The 12,668-nt window shown below is 42.0% G+C and overlaps 1 protein-coding gene across 3 annotated transcripts in view; it reads left to right on the top strand.

Annotated features, from left to right (window-relative positions):
* The window catches only part of GFOD2 (Gfo/Idh/MocA-like oxidoreductase domain containing 2), a 52,201-nt gene that overhangs the window by 35,027 nt on the left and 4,506 nt on the right, over nucleotides 1-12,668 (top strand). For all 3 annotated transcript variants that reach the window (XM_058279845.2, XM_004459667.3, XM_058279846.2), the window contains exon 2: nucleotides 6,646-6,990. In XM_058279845.2, the coding sequence (XP_058135828.1) occupies nucleotides 6,732-6,990 (259 nt within the window). In that variant the 5' untranslated portion in view covers nucleotides 6,646-6,731. The remainder of the gene's footprint in view (nucleotides 1-6,645; nucleotides 6,991-12,668) is intronic.

The following is a 12,668-nucleotide window of genomic DNA, read 5'->3' on the forward strand; positions in this document are numbered from 1 at the left end:
TCCTCTCCAAAAAAAGTTTAAAACTATGGGAAAGCAGACTTGGCCCAATGGATAGGGCGTCCGCCTACCACATGGGAGGTCTGCAGTTCAAACCCCGGGCCTCTTTGACCCATGCACAGTGCTGATTCGCGCAAGGAGTGCCCTGCCATGCAGGGGTGTCCCCGCGTAGGGGAGCCCCACGCGCAAGGAGTGCACCCCGTAAGGAGAGCCACCCAGCACGAAATAGAGTGCAGCCTGCCCAAGAATGGCACTACATACACTGAGAGCTGACACAGCAAGATGAGGCAACAAAAAGAAACAGATTCCCAGTGCCGCTGAGAAGGATAGAAGCAGTCACAGAAGAACACGGAGCGAATGGACACAGAGAGCAGACAACTCGGGGGGGGGGGGGGGGCTCGCAGGGGAAGGGGAGAAAAGGAAACAAAAAATAAATCTTTGAAAAAAAACAACTGTTTATCTCTGTTTACCATGGCTTTCAGTCAGAGTAATTTATTGCCCTGAGGAAAGTGTTCTCTTGGTGTTATTCTTGTTTTTATAGTTGAAAATCCTTCCATTGAAGAGAGAAATTAATTTGTGCCTACTTTTTGAACATGGATTTATCTGATACCACTTTTAGCTGAGCTGGACATAAGAAGGTGATTAATATTAACCATTTTAACATTTTGAAGTGTACAATTCAGTTGTTTTTAGTATAGTCACAATGTTGAACAACCATCACCACTATCTAATTCTAAAATATTCCTGTGTCCCAAAAAGAAGCCCATACTTCCCAATTCTCCAGGTAACCACTAATCTTCCTGTCCCTGTAGATTTAGTATTTCATATCAATGGAATCTTACAATTTTGCTGTGCCTTTTGTACCTGGCTTCCTTTTTTTTTTTTTTAAGATTTATTTATTTATTTCTCTCCCCTTTCCCTCCCCCCAGTTGTCTGCTCTCTGTCCATTCGCTGTGTTCTTCTGTGACAGCTTCTATCCTTATCAGTGGCACCCGGAATCTGTGTTTCTTTTTGTTGCGTTGTCTTGCTGTGTCAGCTCCCTGTGTGTGCGGCACCATTCTTGGGCAGGCTGCACTTTCTTTCGCCCTGGGCGGCTCTCCTTACGGGACGCACTCCTTGCGCGTGGGGCTCCCCTACGCGGGGGACACCCCTGCGTGGCACGGCACTCCTTGCGCGTGGGGCTCCCCTACATGGGGGACACCCCAGCGTGGCAGGGCATTCCTTGCACGCATCAGCATTGCACATGGGCCAGCTCCACACTGGTCAAGGAGGCCCGGGGTTTGAACCGCGGACCTCGCATGTGGTAGGTGGATGCCCTATCCATTGGGCCAAGTCTGCGTCCCTGTACCTGGCTTCTTTGCCATAGCATTATGTCTTCAAGATTCATCCAGTTTGTATCAGGCATCAATCTTTATTACTTTTAATGGCTGAATATAATATTCCATGGATGGATATACCACATTTTGTTTTCATTCATCATTTGATGGACATTTTGGTTGTTTCCCCTTTCTGGCTAATATAAATAATGCTGCTATGAACATTTGTGTGTAAGTTTTTGTGAGATGACAGTGGTTTTAATGTCATAATTTAGAAGAATTTTAATAAACAATTATATCCCACTATTTAATTATTCCAGAAAGAAAAAAAAGTACACATCATTACTGTTCTGCAACCATTGTATTTTGTGTAACTGTCCTCCCAACTTTTAATTGGTTTATAGCAGTGATCTCACAGAGCATTCTTCCTATTGGGTTATCTAAGGATGTGTTTTGAAAGTCATGTCTCTTAGAAATAACTTTTTTTTTTTTTAAGATTTATTTATTTTTCCCCACGCCCTTGTTGTTTACACTTGCTGTGTCTGTTTATCCTTTTTTTTTGTTTCTTTAGGAAACACCAGGAACTGAACCCATGACCTCCGATGTGGGAAGGAGGTGCCTAATTGCTTAAGCCACCTCTGTTCCCTGCTTCGTTGTGTCTCTTATTATGTTTTTCTTCTTGTGTCTCTTGTTGTGTCATCTTGTTGTGTCAATTTCCCTCTCCTGCCCATCATGCCAACTGGCTGTCTTTAGAAGGCACCAGGAACTGAACCACATACCTCCTAACTGGTAGGCAGGAGCTCAATTGCTTGAGCCACATCTGCTTCCCAGAGATAACTTTTGAAAGTGACCCTGCATGAAGCTAAATCTGTCTTGAAATTTCTGGATCATGCAGACTTTGTGAGTCATACTAAAGAATCTTGTCTTCACACTGAGGCCAATAAGAAGTCATCAATTTTGTGTGATCTATTTATCTTAAAAAAACAAAAAAGACAATAATTAAAAAAAACTTAAGTCATCAAAGTGTTTAAAAAGGAAGGGAGTGGTGTGATACCATTTGCATTTTAGAAAGATTTCTTTGCAGTATGAGGAATGGATTGAAGAAAGGAAGGATGAAAGGGGGTGATCAAGTAGAAGGTGGTTGCCCTCATCCTGGTGAGTGGTTGCTAAATTAGGGTATGGCAGAGGGGGTGGATATAAGACATAAGGAGTTAAGAGCAGCAAGAGAGAAGGTGGGGGTGTTAACCAGGTTTCTAGGTTGGGGAACTAAGTGGAGCTAAATGGTGACTCACATTCCATGAGACAGGATATTGGAAGAGAAAGTTTTGGGGAGAGGTTATAATAATTATTAAATACTGACTGTATACCAGATACTATGCTATAAGCTCTTAAAACTAGTCTTTATTTAATCCTAAAAAGATCCTGGGAGCTAAATGGCATTAGACCTGTTTTACATGAAAAAGGTTGCATCCACCTAAGAAGAAATGAGACCAGGATTGGAAACCCAGGTGTCCTGATGCCTTCATTAGAGCATATTCTCTCACCATCTCACTTCACTGCTTGTGTTTGGTCATGTGGGTTTTGTTATGCTTGTATGAATAACATCAAGGCTAATTAAAGCCTTGGAAATGAATAAGAGAACAGGCCTAAACAGAGCATGTAGAGTGAGAAGAGGAGTGAAGACTCTAACAGAACCCCCATGACCCTCAGCACTGAAGTGGGGGCATGGCAAGAGCAGAAGAGCCCAAATGTGGAGTTCAGAAATGGCCAGTGAGGGGGGAGGAATGTCAGGGAAGAGGAGGGTGAGATGTATATAGCCCAAGTACTCAAAATTGGCAAATGAAATTGTTAACTATGATGCATTTACAAAACAAAAGGAATGCCCTATCAGTGAATGTTGAAAACTGAAGGAAAGTTGGGGGTAGGGTGGAGGAAGGTAGTCAACAAGAGGGAATTATATAATAGCTTAATGGCTTAGTGATTTGAGGTCATGAAAAAGGAGGGGTAATGTTGGTAGTAGTAATGCAATATTGTGACTATAATTACTACTACTGAATTATATACTTGAATGTGATTAAAATGGGAAATCTTGTGCTCTATATTGGTTACTGCACTCAAAGGAGCAGCTCCCTCACTGCAATCTATTGAAAGTCAGCCATCAACACAAGAGTTTGTGAAGAGAAAAAAAAGGGGGGGTTAGTAATTTTTAAAAAAAGGGGGAAGCAGATGCAGTTCAACCAGTTGGGCGCCTGCCTACCACATGGGAGGTCCTGTTGCTTCCTAAAAAAGAAGACAAGCAGACACCACAGCCCACAGAGAGCAGATGTGTCTCTGGACATTGGGCACTCACCTCCCATGTGGGAGGTCCTGGGTTTGGTTCCTGGTGCCACCTAGAGAAGGTAAACAAACAATGAGCAGACAGGGAGGGGGGAATGAGTAAAAATAAAGTAAATAAATCAATCTTTAAAAATAAAAAGATAAAACTGTTTTAAAGGTATAAAAATTGAAGGGAAGAATACAGAAGTTAAAATAGATGGGAAGCAGATGTGGCTCAACTGAGAGAGCATCCATCTACTATATAGGAAGTCCAGGGTTCAAGCCCTGGGCCTCCTGGCCCATGTGATGAGCTGGCCCATGTGCAGTGCTTATGTGCGCAAGGAATGCCGTGCCATGCAGGGGTGTCCCCCGCATAGTGGAGCCCCATGTGCAAGGAGTGTGCCTTGCAAGGAGAGCCACCCCGCATGAAAAAAACACAGCCCGCCCAGGAGTGTTGCCACATACATGGAGAGCTGATGCAGCAAGATGATGCAACAAGGAGAGACACAGATTCCCGGTGCCCTTGAGAATGCAAGCAGACACAGAAGAACACACAGCAAATGGACACAAGACAGCAGACAACAGGGGAGGGGGTGAGAGAGAAATAGATAAAATAAATCTTTAAAAAAAATAGTTCTTAGAGATTTTCTCAGTGGCAAATTTGCCCTTTTAATCTTACTACAATTAAGAAGGGATAAGAGGGTTCAAGAAGTATACACAGAACAAACAGGAAATTTTGTTGTTTCTGAATATAGGTAATTTTTCACTTGGTTAAATATAGCTCAGAGGTTCTCAGCCCTGGCTGTACTTTAGGATCACCTGAGAAGCTTTAAAAGAACATGATGATATATGGTAGGAGAACCATGGAGAGAATGAGAGGTGACAAGGTTCTTTTGTTTGTTTTTCTTTTTTTAATATTATAATTGGAATAATGAAAATGCTCTAATAATTGAAATGATTAATACACAACTATGTGATTACACCAGATATCAATTATACACCTTGGATTGATTATGGTTCATTACTATGTATCAATAAAAGTGATTTGTTAAAAGAATAATTATGTACCAAGATGAAAAGATGTCCAGGGCATATGGTTAAATTTTTTAAAGTATTGAAAATTTAAAAAACCGTGATGATATACTTAAATCATTTTTTTAATGAAAAAAAAAAAGATACCACCTCATACCCATGAGAATAGTTATTATTTAAAAAACGGAAAATAACAAGTGCTGGCTAGGATGTGGAGAAATAGGAACCTTAGTCATTGTTGGTGGGAATATGAAATGTGTAGCCGCTGTGGAAAATAGTTTGGCAGTTCCTCAAAAAGTTAAACATAGAACAGCCATATGACCCAGCAATCCCACTTTTGGTATATTCCTAGAATTGAAAGCAGGAACTCAGTAAGTCAGACAAAAAGGGACTGCTATTGTATGATTCCACTTACATGAATTAGCTAGAATATGCAGACCCAAAGAGAGAGAAAGTAGATTACAGGTTACCAGGGATGAAGCAGGGGAGGGGGGATGGGGAAGGGTGGATAATGTATAATGGGTATAGGGCTTATGTTTGGGATGATGGTAAAATTCTGGTAATTGACAGTGGTGAGGGTAGTACAATATTGTAGGTGTGATTAATACCACTCAATGGTATGCTTGGGAGTGGTGGAGATGGGAAGGTCTGTTGTACATACATGTCCACAAGTTAAAAAAAAAAAAAAAGAAAGTATCTGAAGACACAATGACAATTAAATGCAGTCCGTGAACTTGATAAATGTATTTTAGGTGGTTACGTAAGTGAATAACCTGTAGGAAGTATACATTGATATTATTATGTGTTCAAGGAGCATGACATATACAACCTATTACCAAATGATCAGGATGGGTGGATGGATTGATGGATGGATAGCTGGATAGATAGAATGATATGGCAAATGTGGTACAATGATATGGCAAATTGGATCTGGGTTATCGGGTATTGGTGGTATATTGGAGTTCTCGTTTGGGTTTTGTAGTATTTTTGTAACTGTTCTGTAATTTTAAAATTATTTCAAAATACAAAATTAAAATAAAACATGATAGTGACATGGCCTCATCCCCAGAGTCTGATTCAAAGGGTCTGAATTCACTTGGCAGTGACCCTAATATACAACCAGAGTGGGGACCACTGGTTTACTGAGGGAAGGCTGTGTGGGGAAACCTTGTGCTCAGAGCACACCTAAATCTTGCCTCCATTTTGCCTTGTGACTTTGGTCCTAGTGAAGAACCTTGTTTGATTTTGTTTTTTATTTAATTTTTTAACCCTTGTGATCAGAAGAAAAACTCCACAGTGAGGAAGACAGTCTTGTTCATTGTAGAAAATTTGGAAAAATCAGAAAAACAAAGAAGAAAATAAAAATCCATAATCCCATCAAGCTTAGTAATCATTAAATTCAGGTATAATCTTGTCCTTTTACAGTTCTTTCTAGAGACGTAAAGATAGATATATTGAACAAAATTGTTGATATCTTTTGTTTCTGGTCAGATTGAACATTTTCCTATGCTTAATACCATAAATTTTAAAAATTATGATCTATATAGCCTATAGATTCTTCTTTCTCTTTCCTCTTTTATTGGCTTTTGTTTTCCAGTTTTCTTTATTCTGTCAAATAATATCACAGAATCATGAAATTTTATAGGTAAAAGGAAATTTAAAGAACAGTTACTTTCCTTATTTTACAGTTAAGGTCCTGAGGTTAAATAGTTTGGTCAGGTTCACCCAAAAATTAAGTTGTAATGTAGGGATTTGAACCCAGCTTTAACCATTTCTCATTTTTCCTCCTCCTCTGATCCTGGTTGATGACATTACTGTTGTCCTTAGGTCTCCTTGGAAGAAGATTCTGTAGCTTTTCATTTTGGATCAGTATTCCATTTGTCCTTTTGTGGCAGAGAACTTGTTGCTTCTGAATATAAACCAAGAAAGTACCTGCACTGAGTATGCCCCCCACTAATAGCCAGTGTAATGCTTGCTGTTCTAGGACCATGTTTGACCAGGACTATGGGAAGGTCGTATCCATGCTGGAGGCTCTTATGAGGAGATGAGTTGGTGAACAGAGAAGCCGGGATGAAGATGCTCCCAGGTGTGGGCGTGTTTGGGACCGGCAGCTCTGCCCGGGTTCTAGTCCCACTGCTGAGAGCAGAAGGGTTCACCATCGAGGCTCTGTGGGGGAAGACAGAAGAGGAGGCAAAGCAGCTTGCCGAGGAGATGAACATTACCTTCTACACCAGCCAGACTGACGATGTCTTGCTACATCAAGATGTGGATCTGGTGTGCATCAACATCCCCCCTCCACTCACCCGGCAAATATCTGTGAAGGCTCTAGGTACGGACAGTCAGGTCAGCGCAGGGGCAGATTGTACCTCTGTCTGGGTGGTGCTCCAAGTGTCACTGTTCTTTATGGGCCTGCATGTTCCATCTGGGCTTGTTGTTGCAGGCAGTGATGCTCTGGGGTATTACCCTTGGATCAGTGCTACGGGAGGGTATTTTGGGGATTCTATAGCTTTGGGAGGAAACATTCAAATGACTGGGAAAGATGCAACTTTCTCCATCTCTCATCAGTAAATCCATGGCATGGGGGCTGGAGTATACCATTTCAGGCAATGAAAGGTCAGAGTTCAGAGACCTGGGCACTGGGAAGTTGGTTGTAGTTGATGCATTTGTTCTTTCATTTTTTTGGCACGCAGCACCACAGAAAGGAAAGGAAGGTATATAGCTAGGCTCCCACTTCCCATGTTTTGCCTGTCCTTGACTATTATGAGCACACCCGTCCTGCCAAACTTTCTAACCTTGTATTGCCGAGGGCAGGAAGGCTCTCTCACAGACCTGGCTTACCCTGACAGAATCCACAAGACAACCTGCTTACATCTCCACTCCCTGAGGAAGCTGCACTGGGTGACTTCCAGCCGCTGTTCTTTCCTGTCAACTGTAGACAGAGTCTTCTCTTCATCATATTTAAATCATAGTCTATTTAATATGAAAACAAGCCTGTAAACCTTAATCTAGCACTTTTTTTTTTAATGCACACTGGAATGACTCTATCCTGGTGTCATTCTGGACATTCAAAGCATTGTAAGATCAGGCTCTCCATTCCTTCAGGATCCCACAGTCCAGTTGAGGAAACTAGAAAAATATGCTTCACAAGGTAGATGACAAAAGACTTAGAAATAATTCAGGCAGCATACAATTAAATTCACAGTGTTGTTGGGTTTTGTAAGATGATAGGAACCAGTTGTCTTTCTGATATGGTCAGAGATCTCTGGGTCAAGAAACTGGTACTCCATGAGACTGACCACCACTTCATATGGCCACTGCCATGGTGGAAGACTCAAGGCCCTGCTACTTGTCTCCCCCTTGTTCTGGACGCATCATAAGAAGGCATCACCTGGCCCAATGGGTTGGGAAGGGTAAAGCGTGAACCTGGTTGTTTTGGGTCATAAAAGTTTTGACTAAAAATTGTAGATGGTTTGAGATGGTTTGTCTTTCTAGAGGCTCTCTCTGAGGATGCATGCCATTGGAGCTACATATTGGTCACCAGAATCTTAGGAGGGCAGATAATGACTCCCAGATTGAGTTTTCTCTTTTTATTTTTTTAATACCCAGATTGAGGTGGGGTTTTTTTGTTGTTGTTTGTTTTTAAGGAGGTTCTGGGAATTAAACCTGGGACTTCATGCGTGGGAAATAGGCACTCAGCCACTGAGCTATACCTTCTCCCCTCCCCCCCCCAATTGAGTTTTGAAGTAAATCTGAGCTAACACATTAATAGAAGGTTGATTCGAGGGAAATCAAGCCACCGTGGTCACTTCATTCCTTGCTATCCCTTGTAGCTTGAACACAGGCAGGTGCTGGTGAGGTGAGATGTATCCAGAGGCTCTCAGTCTTTTTCTTCAATTTTAGGGTCCCTCCAGAAGCCATTTCCAAGTTGTCCAGGAGAAAAGAAGAAACCCTCGGGTTCTCTGACCATGTCTTCTGGCATTGCCCACTCAGGCCCCAGAGGAGTCAGTAGGGCCTGTTGTGACCATGAAGTTCACTCATGCACTTACGCTTTTTATTTTTAGTGAGAATTTTGACTACTTCAGCACATGTGGAAGCTGTCAGGAGAACTGCAGTTTTCCCACAGAACTGGATATGAGTGCATGAGCTGCTGTAGGCAGAGCGCCTTGGCACCAGGACTCCTCTGGTCCTAATTCGGTTTGTCTCAACCTCCTGAACCCCTGACATTCTTGACCTGCCTGACCTTTCCAAGACTGCCTTCTGAGTGCTGACCCTGACAAGCAGTGGGATCACGTTACAAAGGAAGGTCAGGCTTTCCTGTTGTCCCAACAGGAAGAGCAGATTTGTCTCTATTAAATTCCTTAAAAAATAAAAAAAAATTAGTAGGTTTCTTCTTCTCTGAATAGTCATTAAATATTGTTCACTGAATTGAGTTGAATGTAGCCTAGAAATGAAATTAAACATTCTAAGAGCATCTCAGATGTGAAAAAGTTTTTAAGTGGCAGAACATATTCAAAGTAATGCCTTGAAAGTGGGGCCCATTCTTCCTATCTGTAAAGCTCTGAACTTCGTGGTTCTTGTATATTGTTTAGATGGAAAACAGGACAGGCACCATGTAGCAAAATAAAAAATGCAATATCCTAAAAGACCCTGGATGCTATTCCTCCCAACTCTGTAGTCCCATATATGAATCTCCTTTTGTGACGAGAGCATATTCTTCTGTGTTTCTCCGCATAGGTTTTTTGTTTTGTTTTGTTTTTCCCTATCTATTACTGGGGCTATGTCTTCTATCTTTCTCTCTTTACGTTTATAAGGCTTTAGATCCACAATCTTATTCTTTCTTTTTTTAAGATTTATTTATTCCCCCCCCCTATTGTTTTTTGCACTTGTTGTCTGCTTTCTGTGTGCTCTTCTGTGTCTGCTTGTCTTCTCTTTAGGCAGTACCGGGAACCAATCCTGGGACCTTCCAGAGTGGAAGAGAGGTACTCAGTCTCTTGTACCACCTCAGTTCCCTGATCTGCTGCATCTCTTATTGTCTCTCCTCTGTGTCTCTTTTTGTCGCATTGTCTTGCTGTGCCAGTTCTCCATCTGGACCAGCTCTCCTGGGCCGACCAGCACACTGAATGGGTCAGCACTCCTTGTGAGCCAGCTCTCCATGGTGCGGGCCTGCTTGCCTTCACCAGGAGGCTCCAGGAATTGAGCCTTGGACCTTTTATATGGTAGATGGAAACCCAATCGCTTGAGCCACATCTCTTTCCCATCCCCAATCTTTTTAGAACCGGTAAAAAAGGCATAATTACTTAGATGTATAAAACCTTCTGGGCAAGCCACTGTAAGGACTTTGACTTTTATTCTGAAGGAGATGAGAAACCATTTGGAGGATTTTATGCAGAAGAGTGATATGATCTGATCCATCTTAAATTAGCTCTGTAGTTGTTGAAGTATTCTAATTTTAGGTCACTCTTTCAGATCTCTGATCCCTGAGAAGTTTATTATCATCTACAGCCTCTATGCAATTAAGCATATTTCTTGCATTGCTCCATGCTAAGCAGTATAAAAGGTAAATCATAGAGAATGTGAGGAAAGTAACAGTAAAAAAGACATACAGATGTAAGGACATACTTGACAGGCTGCTCTTCTCCTAAAACTTTTCATGCCAGTTAGTAGTACTGCACTTTCTGGAGATCATGGGCATAAAATCCTAGAAATTTTGGGCCTGTGGGGACCTTGGAGTGAGCCTCTAGTCTAGTGGTTCTCAGAGTCTGGATCATTCAATCAACAGCATCAGCATCACCTTGGCAGTTGTTAGAAATGCAAATTCTCAGAGTGGGGTAGGGGTTATGAGGAGTATATGGGGACCTCATACTTTTTGAACGTAACATTTAAAAGAAAATAAAGAAGAGAAAAAAAAAGAAATGCAAATTCTCAGGTCTCACCAGACCTACTAAATCTGTGGGAGTAGGGCCCAGCAATCTGTTTGACCAGCATTTCAGGTGATTCTGATGCACATGAAAGCTTGAGAACCACTGATCAAGTTCAACTTCTTCATTTTCAGTTAGAGAAATGGAGACCTAAGAATGCTAAGGAAACAACAAATAGCTTGTTTACCTCTCACTGTCTTAGTGGTGTAGGTAAAATTGAATTTTCCTCTGCTAGAGCATTATGTTTTTATCTTTTGAGACCATAAAGATTGTTTCTTGTGCTTATTCTTACCAAGTTTTTCCTGAAATTAACTATTGGACTTATCCTTTAGAGGTGTACTTTTCATATCACAACTCTTATTTTCTGTTGTTTTCCACATTTGTCTGACCTTTTTTTAATCTTCTACCTCAGAGGTCATACTTGAAGCTTTCTCATGAATTTCCTGAAGGGGAATGGGCCCTAATATGTTTCATTTCTTAGTTTAGAAGTTGTTCAGGAAAATGTATTTTAATGTGCAAGGTGTCCCACCATCTTTGCCACACATGAATGTTTTCTTGAATCTGTCTCTAAAAGGTGAATTTCTGTACCCAGTTCTTGGCACTTCTCTGCTTCATTAGAAAAAGGCTAAATTTACCAACCCTTTTCCCATGGGCTCTTGAGACAATGAAAGATTGCTCCTCAAGCAACCTGACCCAAATTATTTAACCCCAAGAACATCAGTCCCTTGGGAATCATTCCCTGACCCCTGATCCAAGTCAGATACCTGCTGTATGCTCTCTTGCCCCAATTATGCCACCTCCGTTGCATTTATCAGACGTGCAGTTCTACATTTATTTGTCTGATAGCTTAATTAATGGCTGGCTCCCCCACTAAACTCTTAAATTCTCTGAGGGTCGACCATGATTTTGGTTGTGGCTGAATCCCCAGTGCTTGGCATAGGGCCTAACCCACTGTGGGTATTCAGTACATACCTGTTGGTGAAAGCATCCACAAATCTCACTCAGCAAATTCAGACTGCCAGTATGAGCCAGCGAGCTAACGTAGATCCACAGCCCAGGAAGGAGAGGAAATTGGGCTGTGGGCAAGAGAGATTCAATCTGGCAGCTTTCAAACTTATTTTTCTAATAGAACCTTTTTTGTTTAGATAAAAATGAGTAGAGTCCCTGGATTTTATGACATATGATAGATAAAAATGGTGTCCTTGGGCTGCTTCCCTGCCGAATTTGAGACCTAGTTTCTCCCCTCTAGTGAAGGAAACAGGGGTGTTCCTGGGCCCAGAGCTGTGACTCTGACTCCTTGTGCTCTTTACTAGGGAGCAAAGAGGTGGGCTGCAGCAGTTTTCAGGGCCTCTCGTGCTTGAGAGCACATCACTGTGGGTAATATGGGGGCCAAGAGGTTCTCAGCTCAAAACTTGTTCAGCCTCCAGAGAAACCTGAACTTAAGAAGCACTCAGCAACTCTGCTTTTCCCTTTTCCTGAAGACAAAAAATACTTTTCAGCTTCTCTAATCTCTCCTTTGACTTCCTATCAGGAAAACTGTATAAACTTACATAAACTTGTCTTTCAAGGCAAGTTTATTCAAGTCTCCCTAAAGGCAAAGACCCTGTGCTGCTGGCCTGTAAGAGCCTATTTAACTCCCATGCTGATAATTGGGGTCCTAAGTTCAAAAGCTCTCTTATTTTGAGGCTCAAGAAGATAGGTCTTTTCTGCTTCCCTTAGATGGAAAGCATGAAACAGGGATTTTTATCCTAGTTTTGTCACCACCAAATTCCCAGCAGCCACAAAAGCCCTGTTCTCTCCTAACCCATCTCCCCACCCCATCCCTGGGCTTGCACTGCAGGAGCCACCTCCACTCCAGCAGTGAGCATTTACAGCAGGAAGCCTCTGGGTGTTTTTGTCAGCCTAGTCTGTCACATGTATTCTGCAGCAAGCAGCAGAGTTCTTGAGTATTATGATTCTCTTGACCCAATCCTGAAATCCCACAAAGGTGAGAGAAGCACTGGAGACCCTCTGGAAGCAGATAAGGGGATAGCGATAGCTGTCATGGGCCAGTCTCCCTGCAGGCCCTTCCCCTCACTTGGGCTGCCTT

The sequence above is a fragment of the Dasypus novemcinctus genome, chromosome 18, assembly GCF_030445035.2.
Source record: "Dasypus novemcinctus isolate mDasNov1 chromosome 18, mDasNov1.1.hap2, whole genome shotgun sequence".
NCBI classification, from domain to species: domain Eukaryota; kingdom Metazoa; phylum Chordata; class Mammalia; order Cingulata; family Dasypodidae; genus Dasypus; species Dasypus novemcinctus.